Source organism: Onychostruthus taczanowskii, unplaced genomic scaffold (genome assembly GCF_017590055.1).
Source record: "Onychostruthus taczanowskii isolate IOZ18803 unplaced genomic scaffold, ASM1759005v1 scaffold23, whole genome shotgun sequence".
NCBI lineage: Eukaryota > Metazoa > Chordata > Aves > Passeriformes > Passeridae > Onychostruthus > Onychostruthus taczanowskii.
The window spans coordinates 2,906,985-2,928,637 of record NW_024499573.1 but is presented as its reverse complement, the minus strand read 5'-3'; the positions used below and the strand labels follow the sequence as shown (position 1 = coordinate 2,928,637).

At 40.2% G+C, this 21,653-nt stretch overlaps 1 protein-coding gene across 1 annotated transcript in view; it reads left to right on the top strand.

The window, feature by feature from the left end:
- Positions 1–21,653, top strand: part of RELN (reelin) — a 275,407-nt gene that overhangs the window by 200,225 nt on the left and 53,529 nt on the right. Inside the window, exons 23-31 of the mRNA XM_041405399.1 lie at positions 281–418; positions 1,091–1,277; positions 4,937–5,142; positions 7,761–7,932; positions 8,305–8,505; positions 10,707–10,942; positions 13,562–13,719; positions 14,621–14,828; positions 20,196–20,272. Coding sequence (XP_041261333.1) covers positions 281–418; positions 1,091–1,277; positions 4,937–5,142; positions 7,761–7,932; positions 8,305–8,505; positions 10,707–10,942; positions 13,562–13,719; positions 14,621–14,828; positions 20,196–20,272 — 1,583 coding nt within the window. The remainder of the gene's footprint in view (positions 1–280; positions 419–1,090; positions 1,278–4,936; positions 5,143–7,760; positions 7,933–8,304; positions 8,506–10,706; positions 10,943–13,561; positions 13,720–14,620; positions 14,829–20,195; positions 20,273–21,653) is intronic.

Below are 21,653 nucleotides of genomic sequence, written 5' to 3'. Positions count from 1 at the left end.
GCTAGGCTTACCTTAAAATAATTCTCAAAATCCCTGCAGTGTGCTCTTCCTCAGAAATGTCATCAGTCACTGGAAAGTTCATTATATAGCCCTGTGCAGTGAGGGGCACCATCTAGAAAGTTAATTTGCAAGAATCCGTCTTTGATTATGCCAGCCTTTGCAGCCTAGGCTGTGATTGGGATACTAACTTCATTATTTTTTTTCTTTCGGGTTACATTTTACCTCTTTTCCTGCCATTCTGTAAAGAATCAAAAATTAATGCATTGTTACTGATTTGAAGGTCCAGTGCCACACGTTTCCGCTGGAGTCAGTGCTACTACACAGCCCAGGATGAGTGGGCCCTGGACAACATCTACATTGGCCAGCAGTGTCCCAACATGTGCAGCGGGCACGGCTGGTGTGACCACGGTGTTTGCAGGTATGAGGCATTTGTCAGACCCTCTTAACAATGCCCTCCTGATACTTCAGGCACCCTACTATTTTCCATGCATTCCTTTTCTTGGCTGTTGTTCTTATTTTTTTATTAAACATTAAAAAACAAAAGCGCTATGCGGGGTTGACCATTCCAGCAGCATTAGCAGCCGGCTGCTCCACACCAGCCTGTCCAAGAAGCTGTACCCTTGGCACATCCAAGCCCTGGAAGAGCTTTCAGTGGCACAGGGCTGCCGTGCTGCTGGTGTCCTTGTGGCCACTCCAGCCCTTTCACAAGAGCCCTGGCTCAGGGCCAGAGCTGCTTTGCTGAGTCAGAAGGATGCCAGGGACCAGCACAGCTCTGCTTGGTGCTTGGCAGCCACTGTCAGAATGGGTGCTACACAAAGGACACAGACTGCTACTCCCTGCCAGCTTCAAACCTTCTGGAGACCACAGGGTTTTTTGAATTTTTTTAGAAAAAAATTTCCAATTTTCCATTTTCCAGTTATTCTGGTTTGTTTCCATGATACAAAACCACAATGCCAGAATGAGGTGGGTTTTTTTTTTTTTTCAATTATGGTTGTCCACATCGAATTTGATAAGGTCAGTGCACTACCTTAACTAATTGCCAGTATCAAATAAAGTCCTTAAAACTTGTTATGTTTACACTTCCCTCCAGGTGTGATTCAGGGTTTCGGGGTACTGAATGTCAGCCTGAAAATCCCCTGTCTTCAACCATCATGTCTGATTTTGAGAACTCAGACACCCTGAAGACGGAGTGGCAGGAAATTATTGGGGGAGAGATCGTCAAGCCCGAGGAGGGCTGTGGGGTCATCTCATCTGGCTCCTCACTCTACTTCAACAAGGTACTGCAGAGGGCTGGGAGACTGATAAGGGCACATGCTGCAGGTTTCTGTGGAGCATAATGTGGCTGTGTGGCAAGGAAAGGGGAGATGGCAGAAAGCTGCAGGTGACATTAGAAGTGTGTTAAACAGCCCAGCTGTGCTCTGCAGGTAAAGAACAAAGCAATCAAAAGAGATAGGGAAAGACACATGCACTGTGTAGTCAAGAAATAGCAGCTGTAATGAAAGGTAGTAAATTGCCAGTGTGCTGGGAAGTGTGTGTATTCACAATGTCTCACTTGTACATTTTCATTGTTAAGATTCAGTTCACAGCATCCAGCAGCTCCCATTTGTTTCTTCTGTACTGTCCTGGGTAAGAGATGGGGAAAGGTTGGCTTTCTGGGGCACAGGCAGCTTAATTTGAGGTCACAGGAACAAAATTATTGAAAAAAACAATTTTTTCAGGCTTTTAGAAAATGGTTAACCTGAAGGAGAATATTCTTTTGTATAACTTGGATACTTTGCAGACAAAAAAAACCCCAAAAACAATAGTACAGGAAAGAGATATAGGGAATTCTGCTAATTAGTAGCAATTATAGCTAAAAATAAAAAGATATCTTTATAACCAACTGTAATATTATGCATTGTAATCACTGATTTATTTTTGCATTGTTGCTCCTCAGGTCTATTACTAAGGTTTGTTTTGTTCTTAATTGAAAGGAAGAGTATAAATGCAGCTATGTGCTTCTCCTTTAAAGGTTTGATCAAACTGCCACTGCTGTCATGAGAGCCAGATTAGTCCCAGAAGAATAACCCAATATGCAACGCTGTGCAATTGTGTGTTGTTTACCTCATTACAAAAATATAACCCATGAAATAATTTTCAGCACTCCTACATAGTCTCACATCCAGCTCCCCTGGAAACAGAGCTCTGTGCTGAAAATTTCGTAATAGACCAATCAGTATAACTAGCTAATTGTGATAATTGGATTTTTATACATAATTGTCTTCCCTGTTAGATGTTTTTCCTTCTGGCTTGGTTCCTTATGCCAAGTTTCTCAAAAGTAGTTTGCTAAATTAGAATTAACCTGCTATGAACTTTCTTCTGATTCCTGCTAAGGAGGAGTGAAAAACTCATTTAGAAATTCTTGGCTTCTTTCTATTGATCTCTAAGGGTTATGTTATCACTCATTTCTTGAGTAGTAGCAGTCTGTGTGCTGTCAACAGAAGGTGGTTTATTTAATTTCTGTTTAGCTCTTTCACAAGGTGTCTAGGGGCCATACTTGTAGATGATAAAAAATTATTTTTATAGTTGCCAAACAGTTCTGTATTGTTTTGGGGAGCTCAAATTCACATTTCTTTTCATTTGCTCAAACAGCCACTTTTTATTTGAATGTCTAATGTTTTCTGCCATAATCAATTACTGCTGCCAGAATTAATGTTGGCTTTGTTCTGACAACCCTCTATCTTTTGTTTTGCAACTCATTTTAATAAGCTGTAGGTGTGTTCACAATTCAGAGCTCTTTCAGTTAGCCCCTGCAGTTCCCCTGAGGCTTTAGATCACTCATGCCCTCTCTCAATTTACCTGGTTCTATGATTACCCCTTGGCAGGCAGACCTGCTCTGGGGTGTAGATATGGAAAGCCCACCTGGAATAGTTTTAGGCCCAGAGCTTGGCCCATTGCAGGTCAGAATGCTGGGTGCCCCCAGCCAGCCAGAACACACCAGCCTATGGGACACCAAGGGTGTTTGCATCCTTTGATGGTGACAGTTTCAAATTCCAGTGTCTCCAATGAGCCAGAGATCCTCAGTGCCACCTTAGCCAGCATTATCCATGTGGGGCTGTACCAGGAAGCTCAGAGCTGCATCCAAGGCTGAGTCCCTCTCACTCTCATGGCATCATCCAGGAGGGAATTCCAGTCTCAGCTGGGAATAAACAACCAAATAAACCAAACCAACAAGAACAATTCTAGACTAAATCAGTGTGGTTGTGTCCTGTATGAGCTTTTTGAGAGTCAAAAGATTCTTCACAGGTTTTGCTGCCTTGTCATCAGTGGTATAAGCCAACAAAACTTCAGACCTCCATGAATTCAGCTTCCAGCAGTCAGTCTCACAGCTCAAGGTGCCCTATTTGGTAGGATCCACAAATGAACTCAGCCAAGCAAAGATAGAGAAAGAAAGCAGTAAACATTTATCTCTGCTGGGTTTACCCTCAGCTGTGTAGAACGAAGAAAGAGGTGGTGAATGGAACAGGATTTAAATTCATCTGTCACATTATTAAAAAACACAGATAATATTTTAAATCTCAGCTCCTAAATCTTGTTACTTGTGACCAGCTAGATGATGTCACTTGCTTACCTCAAGTTTATCTGGAAATTTGTCATAAGGATCCCAAATGTATAAGTGAGAGAGAAAAATACATTACTTAAAACACAGGTACCATAACTTAATGTTGGTTTTCCTTTTTTAAACCTTTTTATGGTTGGAGATGAACAGAAACACACTTTTTTTAAGGGAATTATAAAGAGTAGGCAGGATGACAGTCTTGGTCCATTTTGGGGGGTGGTGCCAGATTGAAGCTACTTTAACAAATGCAGAAATATGATCCCTGCATCCTCTCTCCAGCTGTACACAAATGGCTTTGCCCTGCCTATAAAAGCTGTGGCAGCATGATGCTGTGCTGTGCCAGATGCAGGGCATGCAGGTCACCTCTCTGGGGACCCTGCTCTCATCCTGTGTCCTGCCTTGTCACAGACAGCTTTCTATTCCATATCAGCATCTTGTAGGTTTGGTGTTGTGGAAGTCCACAAGTTCAGCCTCAAGCCCTAGGGCACAAAGGGAAGAGGATTATGGGATAATTTCAGTTACAATAAAAGGCTCTTAAACCTTAAAGCTTTTTTTTCTATAAACATGCTCTGTCTCCTGAACATGCACAGAGTGACCACATTGACCTCCTAAATTCAAAAGCATACTTGGAAAAGCTGTCCACTCAATTTTACAAGGCTCCTTGTTTCTCTCAGCTGTGCTTAGGTAAACTTGAAACTAAATCCACAGGTTTTAGTTGAGACACTCCTGATTTACAATGCTTATTAGGAAAATAATATAGTTTTGTGTAGGAACAAATATTATTCAGCTGAAGCATGAAGAGAAAATGCCACTCCCTGGTTCTTGTGTAGAAGATGGACTTTGAGCAAGGTATTATGGGAACAAATTTCTGGTGGCTGGGTAACCTTGTACAGCGCGAGATTTGGCCAGAGAAATAAGACTAGAGAAATGGCCTTTTTACTGCTCCATGCATTATCAATAGAAAGTTGAATATTTAAAAATTTAGCCCAGGTTGATTCAGGGTATCCAGTAGCTGCTCTTTGTCCTCTGAAGTCACATGGGGCCATGGGTGAATGAGATTAAATTCTTGTGTGGAAATTGTGTTGTGAAGTTTCATTGTGTATTGAAATCGAATAATAAAATTCTTGTGGGATCAAATCAGGGTGACATAAAGGATGGCCAAACAGAATAATTGAAAGACAAAAAAAAAAAAAAGCCAAGTTGATACAGAAGTCAATGTCCTCCATGTTGTGTAATTTTGTGTGTAATATTCATCTGTGATGGACTTTAGATATGCCTATTCATCATGAAGGTGCCATAATTAAAATTATTATTGTTCCTCTGTTCTTTGTATTGTAGGCTGGAAAAAGACAGCTGGTAAGCTGGGATTTGGACACAACATGGGTGGATTTTGTACAGTTTTACATCCAGATTGGAGGAGAGACTTCTTCATGCAATAAACCTGACAGCAGAGAAGAAGGTGTGCTGCTGCAGTATAGCAATAACGGCGGGATCAATTGGCAGCTGCTAGCAGAAATGTATTTCTCTGACTTCAGCAAACCCAGGTATAATTTTGATCTAAATTAAGTAATCCACATCTGCATCAGCTTTTTAAAATATATATTTCTCAACTTATGAAAACATGAATAATAATTCAAATTTATAATGCTTAGAAGTTATCTTTATATAGAAACTTTTTCTGACTGGTACAGTAAACTCCTGTTACTGGGAATGAAAAATGCAATGAAAGTGGGCCTTACAATCTTAAGTAAAATATAAAATTTCCTATCACCTTCTAAGTGAAACGTGACTAAAATGCTAATATTTGCAAAACATTAGCAAGCAAATACAGAACTTGCCCAAAAGAGGTGCAGAAATATTCCATTTCTTCTAACTCTGATTTCAGATCTAATGAACATGTATTAATGTTATATGAAGCAAAAGCTCCTTTAAATAAATACTTAAGGAGGAGAAGAAATCATGTTCAGCCATTCAAATTTGTTGTCAGATACCTTGTTGATGAAAATTTAAATTGTATTTGTCTGCATAGGTGTTAATGTGATTTCTATTACCTGTAGTCCATGTCTTTTAACATGGTCTAATAATTTTATCTTCTCATTTTGTCATTTTGCATTGCAATGAGCAATGCTTTCAGAAGGGCTTCTGTAATTTGGCTGACTGTTCTTTTCTAGAGATGGTCTAGGCTCTTGGAAGTATAAAACTGTTGAATTTGGAACAGAATAGAATAGAATATTTCAGGTAGAAGGGGCTTACAACTGTGCTCAGTGTTACTCCACCCTAGGTGCAGAATCAACATATCAACATTTCCGTTTGTTAAATTTTATCCCACGAATCAATCCCAATGCTCCAATCTGTCAAGATTCCTCTGCAAGACCTCTTGACCCTCAAGACAGTCAATAGCACCTCCCAGTTAGTATCATCAGCAAAAGGGTGTGTTCAACTCCTGCATCCATATTACTGGTAAATACCTGGAACAGAACTGCCCTAGGGCTGAACCAGAGGAACACTGCTGGTCACCAGTCACCAGGCAGGTGTGACCCCATTCATTACAACCCTTTGAATTCTGCCCTTCACCCAGCATCATCCCACAGGTGGACAAGTTGTCCATAAAGATGATGCGAGGTACAGTACCAAAAGCCTTACTAAAATCTAAACTACAGCTACTCCCTTCCCCTCATTTACTAGGTGAGTGCTTTGGTCTCTACTTGGTCAAAATCACTCCAACAAAGAAGCTAAATAATGAAAGCTTCAATACTGAACTATCCAACATGTTTCTAGACAAAACATTTTCCCTTCTGATCAATGGAGAGTGATAGTCCTTACTGAACATAGCTATGTAGATTTATTTTTCTCTTGTTTCAAATGTAGTTCAAACCTTATTTTTCAATTCCTATTCTCCAACAGTAAATCTAGGAACTCTCTGGAAAAGAACTGAAAAAGAATTCCTTCTCCTTTCTTCACCTAACTGGCAAGTGAAGCAGAGTGCAAAAAACCATGTGATATAAAGAAAGAGTTTCTATAAATACATGTATATAAGCTGTCTGAAATAGGACTGGACAAGTAACTAATTCTTATACTTTTTGACATATGTATGATTAGGCTTGAAACTGGAACTTTTATTTAACATCATTTTTGTAAGGTGTTTTTTTAAGTTGAACATAGAGCAAATTAAGCAGACCTGGAGTTCTTTTACAAAGATCTGTATAAGAGGCCTGAAATATTTTTACCCAAAGAAAACTGCTACATAATCTATTGCATTGTAGCAGAACGATGCTTTTGTCTACAAATAGGACCAATCAGCAGAAGAGAATGAGAAATTAATTTTTCTAGCATATCTAACTAATACTTCCTGGCATCAGAAAAACATTAAGATCCATGCTAAACATGGATCAGCTGAACAGTTTAATTCAAAGCTAGAGAGCTTAAATCAGTTCCTTATTGTGTTTGGCAATGCAGTAATAGAGCACAAAAAACATACATTTTCTTAAAAAGTTTACATTCTCCACAGACAAGAAGAACATAGGAGGCTTCTTGATATGCAGTGGATAAATAGGTATCTAGATGTAGGAAAAATAAAATAACAGCATCATAGAATCATTAAAGCTGGAAAAGGCCTCCAAGGTCATGGAATCCAACCTTTGACCCAAACATCACCATATCAACTAAATTACAGCACTACGTGCCATATCCAGGGATTTTTTTTTAACTATTCCAGGGATGGTGACTGCTCCAGCTCCCTGGGCAGCCCAGGGTGCCCCAGTGCCTGACTACCTTTTCAGTGGAGAAATTCTGCCTGTTGTCCAACCTGAACCTACTGTGGCAGAGTTTGAGGCAGTGTTCTCATGTCCCTGGTTTCCTGGGAGAAGAGGCTGATTCCCCCATCTTACTACAACCTCCTTCCAGGTAGTTGTGGAGAGCAATGAGGTCTCTGCTGGACCACCTTTCCTCCAGACTAAACAACCCAAACTTCCTCAGCTGCACCTCATATGAGTTACTCTCTTAGACCCTTCCCCAGCTTTGCTGCCCTTCTCTGGACACGTAAATTACCTAGGACTTGTACACATAAGATAGATAATGGCTTTCCTGCCACTTTTCCCTGTTGAGGGACATATTTCTCTACAAACTGTGCTCTCTGAAGTTCTGCTCGATTTGTGTTCCTCAGGTTTGTCTATCTGGAGCTGCCAGCTGCAGCCAAGACCCCTTGCACCAGGTTTCGCTGGTGGCAGCCGGTGTTCTCAGGGGAAGGCTACGACCAGTGGGCCATCGACGACATCATCATTTTGTCAGAGAAGCAGAAGCACATCATTCCTGTTGTTAATCCCACTTTGCCACAGGTAATAAGCAAGAGCCAGCTGTGGGCATCCCCAGGAAACAGGAACTATCCTGTTAGGAGACTTGTTTGAGCACAGTTTTCTTTGAAAATCCTGGGTGTATTTAAAGAGACAGCTGTAGTGCTTGCAGCTGCATCTCTGTGTGGGAATAACCTGGGTCTTTTCACAAAATCATCAGGCTCTTAAGCTTTGTGACAGGGGATGTGATGACGTATCTCTGCAAAAAGTCAACACTGACATTTTGGCAATAAAAATTTTTTTGAAAACTACAGAAAATAAAAATTGTGAAATTTGAAAATTCATCATTTTGGGAATTATTCTGAAGTCACAGTGCAAGGGGAAAATACCTCTGGCTTTTCTTTTCATTTCTAACAGAACTTTTATGAAAAGCCAGCATTTGATTACCCTATGAACCAGATGAGTGTGTGGTTAATGCTGGCCAACGAAGGGATGACCAAAAATGAAAGTTTCTGCTCTGCGACCCCGTCTGCCATGCTGTTCGGTAAATCGGACGGAGACCGGTTTGCAGTGACTCGAGATTTAACTCTGAAGCCTGGATATGTCCTGCAGTTCAAGGTATTCCTTAAACATAAATCTGTGCAAGAATATCAGTAAAACTGCCCTTAGCCAATACTTGCAAGGTGCCACTGGGGCCACAGTTCAAACAAAGGTGATAAATTAGACAATTGTGTAAAAAGACGTGAAGAGCACAAGTGTGAACCTATACAGAATAAAATGCCATCCTGCTTTCTAGAAGAATAGCCAAAACCTTGGTGCTTGAAAGCATTTTTACCCCTCTGGAGAAGTTTTAAAGGTTTTTGTTCTTCAGCACATTTCAGAAGTGGGTTGAAGTGACTGTCATTACATTCAAATCAGTACTAGGGAATGCTACTGCACTGTCAAGTGAAAAAGGATTTGCCCTGTCTAGGGCTCTATGAGTACAAAAGCTCCAAAGTGGTTTGGGTACATTTTTTGTATTTTAAACTATTTAAAGACTTACAAGCTGCTCTGTACTCTAGTGTGTGTTTTTCATATAATTTACTTTTATTGTGTCAATGAATATAGGCTCCAATTAGCATTTTCTTCTTTAAAGAGCTTACAAAAATTTCAGTGGTCTGACAATACATCAGAATATGGGCTCCAAAGAAAGTGTATTTGCTTTGACAAGCTCTTGTTTCTGAACCCTAATCAAAATTTTATTGAGTTTATAATGAAATCCCATTGGTGAATTCTGGAAGTTGGTTGCAATGCAATTTTAATGAGCTCCCCACAAATACATGGTCCTTACATAATTGGTGGATACAGACACTGAATAATTTACAAGTGGAATTATTAAAAAGATCAGATGTTTACAGGCAGCTTTTCAAATATAATTCCCACAGTTCTATGAATAGGAAAGTTTGTTAGAAATACTGGGATTTGTAAAATAATCTAATTTCAACCAAAAGATATGCTAATAAGATGCTCTACGAACTGAGGGATTTCAGTACAATTTTTCTTGTGAGTATTGCAAGCAGTTTTATACTTTAAACTGTTTAAAACCCAAGGATATCTCAATATATAAATACCATTTAGCCAGGAAAATATGCTATTTGCTTCTTCACAACCTTCCTGCACTTCAGTGACTAAGTGTCCATTCTCTAGGTTTGATGATCAACAGCAATTAAGAAATTGTCTGGGTTAAAAAAAATTTTAATACTTAAAAATGTTTCGTACACCTTCCATCACCGAAGCACTTGACAATGTAACATAGCTATACAAAACATAAGAATGTGTCACAGAACAGTGAGTCCTTCTTTATCAAGTCTATTATTTAAAGACTGAATTTATACTTTTTTGGAAAGCTTTTCAGCCTGCACATAAATGTGTTAGTCCTATTTGCATGCTTTCATGAGTGTGTGAAATTTCCATTTTAAATAGCAGACTGGAATAATTTTGCATTGATAAGCTCAAAGACAGTAATTTGTTAGAATTATTTCATTTTACATGAATGATTTTGTTTTACATTTTGCCTTCTACAACTCAAGTAGAATTTCTGCAATAAACTAAGGAAAACTAATATTTTTCTGATAGCTTGAAGAATGAAACTGAAACTTCAAATCAGCAGTTGGTTTTGGCCTTGGCTGCATTCTCATTTCACATTTTAATATGCATTTTTTTCTTATTAATCCAAATGTTACTCTATTCTGGGGACCCAAACTGCAGTGCCGACTCTGAGACATCATTTCTGCAAGGCCAGTGACAAGGCTGTGGTTAGGGCTAACCTGGGAGTCAGGCTGATCCTCTGGGCACACGGGGCTGCAGATGAGATGGATCCCAGAGGATACAGCTCTTTCCACTCCTGGGCATGCAGGATGGATCCCAGAGGATACAGGTCTTTCCACTCCTGGGCATGCAGGATGGATCCCAGAGGATACAGCTCTTTCAACTCCTGGGCATGCAGGATGGATTCCACTCCTGGGTATGCAGGTCCCTGCACAGAGTTTGCTGTTTGGGGCTTGCTATGCACAGGGACACTTGCAAAGTTCTTTGTACCTTTCTGTGTGCTGAACTCAGCAACCTCAATGAAGGAATAGTGGGAATTTTTACCAAGAAATGTCGTATTTCCATGTAGGAAGCAGACTCCAAGCATCAGTCCCTGTCTGCCAGCAGGGTTCAGAGCCAGTGCTCAGAGCATTAAACCTCCCAGCGCAAAAAGCCAGAGGTGGTTGGCAGCCAATAAATACCAACAACAGGGCATTTCTCCGTGTCATCTCTGACTCTCTGCTTCTTTGCAGCTGAACATTGGTTGCAGCAGCCAGTACAGCAGCTCTGCCCCCGTCCTGCTGCAGTACTCACACGATGCTGGGCTCTTCTGGTCGCTGGTGAAGGAGGGCTGCTACCCCGCCTCCCCGGGCACCAGGGGCTGCGAGGGCAGCTCCCGGGAGCTCAGCGAGCCCTCCGTCTACCACACGGGAGACTTTGAGGACTGGACCAGAGTTACTATTGTTATCCCCAGGTCGCTTGCAGCCAGGTACGGTGCATTGTAAACCAGTGATGCCAGTGGGACCCGGGGATTAGCTGATTTAGCAGCTTCTAGAATGGTGCATTAGGAAAAAGTTGCAAAGCTGTGACTAAAAGCAGCATTAAAATATGGCAGATCTGGGGAAAATATAGTATGCTGCCCAAAGCAGTGAGAATTTTCCATTTTAAAGGTGTCAGATTGGTCTATAATAAATTATTAAATTAAAAAACAGTGAGGAACCCAGCACTTTAATTTGACACCAATCCCTTCATTGTCTTTATCCATGTCCGCTAGGTCAGAGGCACCAGCAAGAGAGTAATAAGTCACATGAATTAAATAAGCCATTTGAACAGGATTAATTTTAGTTACCACTGGGCAAAGAAACCTTAGCAAGGTATTTGAGCTGATGCATAATTTGCTGTCTCACTGAAGGCAGCCGGGACAGCCAGAGGCAAAGGAAGGAAGAATGGTAGTTGTGCACATCAGCAGGCACAACCTCATCACCAGATTAATACAAGTGAGAAAACATCAGATGGTGGAAGACACAAGTAAGCCTTGAAATCAGGAGGGTTATCTCAGTCTTACCTGGATTTGGATGAAGTTCCTCACTGCCCTTACTCTCTATCTTACTCCATCAGTACAACAGCCCAATGTGATTTGTTGGATGCACCAAGCACTGCCAGCACAACCACCCCACCAGGCCCCTGGCCATGTCCCCTGTCCCCCTGCCTCCTGCCCTCCCAGCAGCTTCTCTAGTGCTGCCTCTGGGTTTCTGACCCATCCTCCTCCCTCATCCTCAATCCCATTTGAGTGTGTGGCATACTTTGTAGCAGGGGAGCTGGTGCCTCTGCTGCAAGGACTTGAAATAGCAGTGTGTACCATAATGAGTTTGTCTTTTCTTCAGTAATTAGCCAATAAAAGCAGGTGCCAAGTTGCACAGATCTGACACCAGCTGATTTGATTTACCCAAAACAAGCAGGGCAGAATCAATAGCAGCAATCTGTTTGGCATTATGTGCAGTAATGTGATCAGGAATAAGAAGCTCATGCTAATACATTAAAAATGTAAGTATTGTGGCTGCAATGAGTGTCTTGGCATGTTGAGACCTGAGTTTGTTGTGGGCCACTTAGGAAATCATGGTTCATGGGTTAACCAGAGAGCATCCCAGTTCATTATTTGCTACCAAGCATGAACATGTACCTACCAAATTCCAGTGCACAGCAAAAAAGAAAAAGCAATATGTTTATTATTTTTTAGGCAGAGTAGCAAGGAGGATATTAGTTAATCCGTTATATTGGCAATGAGACTGTAAATTTGTTCCCCCCTCTGGAGCTCCTGTAAAATGATCAGCTAAAAGTTAAAGACTGGAAATTAATAACCAAAACATTTTTTCTTCAACAAGTTTCCTATGCGGTGAGTCAGAGTTGTGAGAAGAGTGGGAGCTTCTGACAAAGTTTATTAAAAGAGCCTTCTCACTGAGTCATGAGGTCAAGAAAGGACCCCACTGCTTTCTAAACTCCTTCTCAGAGCCTAGGTGCAGCTGGATCCAATCTTAGCCCTAGACTTTGTCAGTGGTTTATGTCTAAAGAATTATACAGGTGTAACTGAACCTTTACACAAGGTTGTCCTTCAGGATTAAGGATGGCAAACTAGATATATTTATATAAACATGTTAATTTATGATTTATTATGGTAACAATTAGACAATAAGATCTTAATCAGACTTATTTACTATGCAGTATTTGAGCCATAGCAACTATTATAATATAGTGCTCTACAAAGCAACATTGAAGCAACTGTATTAAAGCTAGCAAAAATTATTATTTAATAGAGATTGTTGTTACTCTCCCATACAATGACTGTGTGCAAATATCTTTCTCAGCCTCAAAGATTAATCTTTAGAGGCTTTCCCACTCAAGGGAGGAATCTGCAGCCACTCCAAGAAAGGATATGTCAGAAAACTCTGCCATTAAAATTTGGAACTAGGCTTTTAGAGTAAGAACTGATGGACTGTCAGTCATATGTCTTTGGGCCAGCTGTGTCAGCTCAGCAGCCTTAGAGTAATTAGTGATATTGTTTGTTCCTTCATCCATGTTTTACCAGGTCTACCACATCTCCATCTCACTGTCAGGATGTAACTTTGGGATTGATGAGTCAGACTGGTTGTTTCTGTTTAGAAAGTGGCTTTTTTTCTTGTACCCAAATAACTTAAAGGTTTTTTACTCAAAAGTGCACAATCCCATTATAAACTCTGCATTGCTGCCATCACTGAGTTCCTTTCAAAAATGCTGTAAGAAATGAAGTTCAGGTATTTTGATATGTAATTAGCACTTCAGGTTGGACTGAGTAGTAAAAAGCATCTTCCAAGTCACATTAATCATTCACTGTTGTTGATGAAACCATGTATTTGTTCTTTGCCTCACACTGATGGATATGGGCCAGAGAAACAGAGGAAGTCAAAATGAAGCCAAAAAGTCTGAAAGAAATATCCTTAAGCAATGTAGCATGACAGAAATCCAAGCATCCTATTTGCAAACGGCTAATTTGGGAAAAGGTCCTTTTCATCTTAAGGAAGGAGCAGTAGCCACTGAAGCCAGGAGCAGCAATGCTGTTGTTTGTTCTCTGCAGTAAGACCCGATTCCGCTGGATCCAGGAGAGCAGCTCCCACAAGAGCGTGCCTCCCTTCGGCTTGGATGGCGTCTACATCTCCGAGCCGTGCCCCAGCTACTGCAGCGGCCACGGCGACTGCGTCTCGGGGGTCTGCTTCTGTGACCTGGGCTACACAGGTAACACAGCCCTCTCCAGCGGGGTTACACTAAGCACTGGCTGAGTTAAACCTGTGAGCCTGACATCTTGTTTTTCCTCTCCAACATTTCGGGAAAATATACGATGACGTATATTGCATGGGCTGCCAAGAGGAATCTTTCTTGTTTTGTTAAATTAAATTCGGCACAGGCAAAGCGGAGCAGCTGAAGGCAGCGGACACCGTTGATGCTTCTGGCAACCACAATCTTTGAATATCACCATCTGTATGAATGGGAAGGGACTAGCAATAAGAGAGAAAACAAAATAAAATATTATAAACTGAAAAGTCTGCTTAAAAGCCTTTGGATCATCTTCAAAAGAATTGTTGCCATTTTTGAGTCCCCTGGCCATCAGATGGCATGGGACCAGGAGGGAACATATGTTCTGACAGGCCCTTCTGTGGAAAATTCTGCTCACTTGTGGTTTTAGGGGCTTCTATGCTGAAATAGGAAAAAACCCAAAATGCAAACCCTGTGAAAAAAAAAAAAAGATTGACACAACCGGTTGCACACTGCAATCTTTTCAACCCTCAACCAACAAAGCATTAAGCTAACATCTTTTGTTCCATTTGTTTAAAATTAAATAGGAGGATAATATTTTTCTGTTTGCAAAAAATGCATTATCAACATAAAGCTTGGCTATTTTTCACCTAGTGAAATAAGCCATCTTAGAGTTTAGAGAAGAGAGCTTATTCTTCTTACAGACATTTGTAAAGTGGACTTAAAAAGGTACAATCCAGTCATCAGGGCATTTTCTTAGAAAAGCCTGGTGTTTTGTCACAGATGGATGCAACAGAACTGTGTGCCAATGTACTGTATCTGATCCTTACTCTGTCCAAAACAGTTTCACCAAAGCATCTCCCTCTTTTTTTATTTCTTGAAGCATCACATGGAACCTGTGTGTCCAATGTGCCTAATCACAGTGAGATGTTCGACAGGTTCGAGAGGAAGCTAAGCCCTCTCTGGTACAAGATAACAGGAGGTCAGGTTGGGACAGGCTGTGGTGTGCTCAGCGATGGAAAATCTCTGTATTTCAATGGACCTGGCAAAAGGGAAGCTAGGACTGTTCCCCTGGACACCACAAATATCAGGTCAGTGCTCAGTGCTGCTTCTCAAAATTGCTTGTGTATTCATGGTCTCTGTTCTGCCCTGTTGCAACTGTGCATATGAGAAGGTGGGAAATGTTTTTGGGTTTTTTTTATGGTAGTCATAACCTGTACGAGAACTCTGAAAGATAGAAAAAATACTTTTTTTCATTCTGGTGTACTATTTTCCTTTTTGAAAGTGAATACTTAGGTTAGGGACAGTGGAATAGCAGCTTAAAATAAAATATTAACTCACTATCTTTCTGAGAAGATAATTTGCATTGTATTCTAAGGCAGAAGGTATGGTCTTGAGAATACACAAAACCTAAGACTCTGCCCATAGCTGGGGAGAAAAGCTCCTTTTCCTCTGACTGTGTTGAATTGCAGGCATGAGGGTGGCACAGCAAGGAGCTGTTGTTAGCTTGCCAGATGTTGTGAATTACTCCACTTGTCAGAAGTGCAAAGGCATGGAATGTGAATTGTTTCTGCGTAGCCAAGAGGCTAACAAGCCTTCACCTCTCTCCCTGCTGGTGCTGAATCCTGCTACATTGGTAGCAATTATCCTCTTCTCTCAAATTGCCTAGCTGATTAATGTAATTAGGATGAACAAAGGGCTGTTAATTCTAACCACTATTTAGCTTGGAGTTTGCTGCAGCTTTGTCCAGTCTCATGAGAGATTAGGCACCTGAAACCTTGAGCACTCTACAATTTTGGCAGTTAGCTTAATAAAAGATATTTCTCCTGTCAAATACTGCTCTGAGAGTAATAATGCCATGATTTGCTCCATAATTTAATTTGTGGGATCACTCAGCAAAGACTGGCCAGAGGTCACTGTGATCACTCTCCAGCTCAGGCAAGCAGGGCTCTGTAGGACAGTGTGGGGGCTGCTTCTTTGGGGAAGTCCTCAGCTGCTCCCTGGTACTGCACAGCACTGCACCAGCCACCTTTCTTCTGTCCCCTGCATGTCTGACAAATGCATGTCATGGTTATATAATTATGTAAATTAGTTATCAATTAAACTAATTAATTGTTTGACAAATATGCTTTGTACAAGTACATGTTTGTCCTGGAACTCTGAGAAGATGTGAGCACTTCCATTTCACTGTCTTCAAATCCTGTGTTACTCATCCTGGGAAGCAATATAATGGAAGTACTCTAGACTACTTCCTCAAATAGTCTGCATTCAAAAGAGTATTTTTGAGTTATTCCTTCTTTCGTGAAGAAATATTTTTTAAAGCGAAGTATTCCCTTTAATTTTACAATTAATTTGAAACCACTTTTAATGCCAGATATTCATATTTATAGCTTTCAATTTTTGCAAAGTTTGAACCATTTTAAAAGCCAAAAGACATTTTAAAATTCTGAGCAATGCTCTTTCTTGATGTTTTTAATGTACCACTGCTTCTGTTTTGCACAATAATATGGTTATCTTTTGTCTTAAATCTGCCTCAAAAACATAAATGGCCAGAGAAACACTTGGTAAGAGCACCTACCATCTCTCTTCTGACCACGTACTCACGGTATGAGCTGTTCTCCTGCTGGAACTGATTATTATGTCAAAAAAATCACCATTTTATATTTTTTTGTGAGCATCACAGTGAGCAGGTTAACTCCCTTGAACGATTCAAGCTGGAAGCCACACCCTGGGCTGTTTGCTAGACAGAGCGTAGTGGTCATCTCAAACACAAACGGGACTAACATGGATCTGTTGCTTTCTTCTGTGTATGCTCAAAGGTAGTAGCCACCTGATGCTGCTTGTCCAGAACATGGACTTTTTAGACTAGAGCCATTACCCCAGGCTGATTTTGTGTTCAGAGGAGAGAATAGCTGCTTCAAAAGGGCAGCACAACTCCTCCTAAAAGAGCAGCTAGCAGAGGCCAGTGCTTTGTCTTCTGCAAACACGTATTTCTTTCTTTCATTAGCTGTAAGACAGCCTGTGTTGGCTGTGTATAACTTAGACATTCAGCTTCAGACACCTTGCTCTGAACAGATGCATCCCACTTAAAGGTTTTGAGACCATCTGCAACATTAACTCTGTCTTTTTTTTCTAGAAGCAAAGATACACAAAGTTTGTGAGAGTGTGAAGGGTTAACTGAAAGGCCCATACACTAAAAAGAAAATAATTCCTCAGCCTAGAAATCTTTTTTCATTATTGAAGCTAAAATTAATGTCACTTGAAAGGGGAGATTAAAGGGAAGTACTTTTCCCATTTCGGTATTATTTTTTGCATTTGGTAATGCCTTGCATAGAATTCAGTTATCTTATTAGGCATCATCTTAGCCCTGCACAGTTATCTCCTATTTTTGCAAGGGTTTTTTGATTGGGGGGCTTTGGTGACTGAGTAAACAGCAGGAAAACATGCCTTGAAAGACATACTGTTAGATATGTGGATTGAGAGTTGTGAATAGGAAGGCAGAAACTCCTGCAGTAGATTTTTAAGCTGCTTATTTTTCAGGTTAATAGTGTTTTCCCAGACCATTTAAGATCTTGTAAATCATGCATGGAAGAACCTGATAGAAAAATTGAACAATATTGCAGTACACTAAATTTTTATTTTCATTCTGAATTCCTGCAGATCTACCTATGCATGTTCCATATCATCAGCTGCAGCTTTTTGAATGTGGAGTGTAAATTTTATGTAAGGAATACATGGACTTTGTTTTTTTTTTTTTTTTTTTTTTTTTTTTTAAGCACAAAGACCCTTTTCCCTTTCACCCTTCTCTCCCCAGCATGGCATGGTCCATGGGGTTGAGATTTGCCAGCCTGAGGTGTGTGGTGCTGCTCAGGTACCAACAGGGTACCACCACAGCCAGGTATCACACTAAAAGCATTTCAAACTAAAGCTTGTGCCTGGGAGCCAATGGTCATTAAAAAACTACTCAGATTTTAGTATATACAATAAGTGGTATCGTAACATCTTAGCTTTTTTGGTCCTATTGCCTCCTTATTCCTTCATATGATTGACTACACCCTTTTTTCCCAGATATTAGGAGAATGTCACATAGCACTAAGAGAGCTGTAAGTGTCAAAGTTCATTTCACCCAGACCATTTTTTTTTTTGCCCTACACTTCAGAAACGCTCTGGAGTCTCTCCATTCCTTCCCTATTGCATGGCCCAGCACACCAAAGGTACAATTTCACCGGCAGAATTTCCACCCCTCTGACTGACATTGTGATACATGGATGCATTTTGGTTGCTGATGAGCTGCTGCCTCCCATTTTGATGGCCTGTCCCTTATGACACCTTTAACTACCTGTTTGGTGGGAGCATTTGCACACAGTGCCTGCCTGGCATCTAGATAAAAACCATGGAATATACATGCATTTTTTCCAAGTGGTGACATCTGGCTTGTTAGCTGACTTGGCTCCCATCTGCTTTGCAGACTCCATTGGTAATGATTGTGCAACCGTCCCAGGGAGCTGTCCTGGGTCAGACACTTAGAGATCAGATGGGCTGATTCACCTTCTTCGGAAAGGGGTTTTTTGTTCTTTTGTTTTGCTTTTTAATGATCTTCACATTTGGCAAGAATGGAAGAATTTGTCACAGGACTGTAAATCTATTCACCTCTGATGCTTCTGTCTAGAGTTTTGTTGCCTGAATACTGTCTCCAACAACAGAGCTGCAGCAAACAGATAGAATTTACCTGGCTAAATGGTGTGGTACTGTGAGCCTGACTGTCTAGAGCTGTCTGTGGGATTATTTTAGCAATGAGATTGATGAGGATATTCTGCCTTGTCCTGGACCCTATGGCTACACAAAACATCTCAGACAGTAGACACAGATTTTGATAACAGAACTGGAATGCAGCTGGATTTAGAATCTGGATTTAGAGGAGGATTATGATATTGTGCACATAACAGTGGCTGAGGGAAATTGGAATCCTGTCTGCATTTTACTGGCTCTGGCTGTAGTGATGTGGCTTGTCTGTGGTTCTACCAAAATTACTACAAATTAGGACAAAATCCTCTGAAGCAAAAAGTTATCCTTGTGGAGAATTATTTGAACGGCAAAAATGCACCTCAAAATTTATGTTTTAAATAAAGAATTTATCTATGTCAATAGAATTAATGAGGCCTGGTTTTCTATCATCCTAATTTAAAACTTGGCCAGGAAGCAAGGAGGAGAATAGCATTGCCAATTTTCAGCATGCAAAATCCCATCGTGGGGTTGAGTCCAGTTTCTCTGCTCTGCTCAGGTGCTGGTTTTGGTGTGCAATGGAAACAACCTGTGAAGTATGTGTAGATTAGGGGCTGATGGCATTCTGAGTCATCTCAGTGCTCCTTACCTTAGTTATGACCTAGTAAGAGTCAGATGAATGCCTGAGACATGCAGTGAAATCTGAGGAGTGAGCAGCAGGACATTAATTGAAATTAATTGTTGTTATATAGCACGTTAGTATGCATCTAGGAGAAAATATAAACTCCTCTAAAACCACAGAGTCACAATAATTAACACAAGCTCAGCAGGGATACCATGGAATTGCTGCAGATTGGGGAAAAAAACGCTAACAATATTTTGGAGCACAAGGATGGAATAATATTTATTCAAATATTGCTAAACAGGGATGTTCCAGACTAATCCAGAGTTCTGTCAATAAAACCAGCAATCCTGTCTCAAGGAGTTTTGTGGTATTACAAGGGCTGCAGAAAGTAGTTTTGGGAAAAATTTAAGACACGGAAATGTGTTCATGCAGAGGCTGAGATGCAATGGTTGCCATGGTTTACAGTAGAAAGGAATAAGAGAAATTAGGGAAGGGATAAAAGCACTGACTACAGGGCAGGTTGCGAGAAAAGCAGCTCAGGAACATTTTTCTTCACCACTTCATGGTGTGAATACAAGAGAATATTCAATGAAATCATAATATATAGGTTCAAAATCAAAGGGTTTACCTCAAAAAATGTTCAGCGAGCTCACTACACTAAAAACTGTTTATATCAAGAATGTAAGGATCTAAATAGGATTGGTGATTAAGGAGGATGTAATAATTTTATTATCACTCTAATGCTGTATTTTAAAGCTTCACCTAACTTCTGGTTTCAAAAGGCCAAGGTAAGGTCTGATGTAAGGAACAGCTTAGCCTGCTATGGAGATTTTGCAAGTTCTGCATGAGATGGAACTGCTAACTTCTGACACTCACTCAGAAGCACATTTATTATACTCCAGATTAATAAATCACATCACTTTCTTCTGTCTTGGTTCTTTCGGTATTTACCATGGCCATGTTTGGTTTCTCTGGGAATATTGCCTTGTCAACAAGCCTGGAATAGGGACCTAACTGAAAATGCCATTAGCTAAGAGATGCAAATTATCCTGACTGATCTTGTGCTATCAGAAGTTGATTACACTTCTTTTTTATCCTGTGTTTTTAAAAGGCTAGTTCAGTTTTATGTACAGCTTGGAAGCAAGAGTGTTGGTAGCTCCTGCAACAGACCAAGAGCCAGGAATGAAGGTAAAGCCCCTTTTCTTTATTATAAGTCTTTTACATTTTGCATCTTCTGCAGTGTTCTTGCCTTTTGCTGCCTTTACAAAATCAAGAATATTTTTTTTTAACATAAATCAATTACCTCCTCAGTTTTCATAAATGCTGGACAAAGCTATTTACTTTTGATGGACTTTTCTAGTTATAATTAGTTACGCCAAACCTAATGGTGATCCATCTTTAGGAGTAACTGTGGGAGCTGTGATGGTCTAAGAAAGACAGCATTTACAAAGCAGGATGTAATAGCTTGTATTAAACTATTTGATAGTGTTGGAAAACAGGTAAATTTACGACTCCACAGGACTTTTCATAAGGTATGAAATAAAATGAATGAAATTCAAGTTCAGGATAAAGTGGGCAAACTCCATTTCTGACCTGAAGAAGAATTGTGTACCTGAGCACTTGTTCATCTTCTCAAGTACACCAGTGGGTCTAATAAAAAATTGCCTTTCAAAACAAGCTTATGCATGATTTACCCAAAACACAAGATTATAAAGTTGCAGCTGAAAATTTATTTAGTCTGAATAAATTAAGCTCTCCTAGATGTCTCCTCTCTTATTTGATCCAAATTCTTAAAGTTACTGTTGTGGAGGACTGATACTTGTGTTTGGGAAGAATCAGCATTCTGGGAGCAGATTCCCATGTAAAGTGGTCTGGTTGCATGAAGTCAGACCACTGACATGAGAGATGAGAGAAAATTTAATTTTCCTCTCAGTATAAAGCATTTAACATCAGTGATTTTTTTTCTGATATTTGGCATTTACATTGACTCACTCACTGAGGAAAGCTGTCATCTTGCAGCACAGATTACACAAGGGTTTGATTCTCCACTCATTTGCAACAATATAGGACACCAAAAAAAAAAAAATCTGTTATCCTTGAACATACCCCAATATAAAAGAATTTTAAGAGAAGAAATATACACAGGTGCTTCTTTCTTGTATTATCCGTTTTGATGAGCTCTGCTGGGCTTCTGTTTTGTCCTAGTGTTTGCCATAATGTGTGCATGATACAAAGACTATCTTAAATTTTCTAAATATTATGATAATTAATTTCCAAGGATGCTGTGAGATTGCATACATTGCAGGATGATTGTAATCCCAGCTATCAGAATTATAACTTAATCTTTCACGCAAACTGCAAGGATACCCAACATGAAATAAACACTGTGTTAAAGAAAATCACATTATTCCTATCATTTCTGTGCTATGATCATTAGTTTCCGTGAGGGTGTAAAAGATTTGATCCTTCCAGTTTGGTGAAAACAGTCAAGAAGGCATGTGGCAGCTGGTGAGCCAGGTCACCTTTGCAGTAGGACTTTGTGCACAAAAAGCTCCTGGACGAGGAGCTG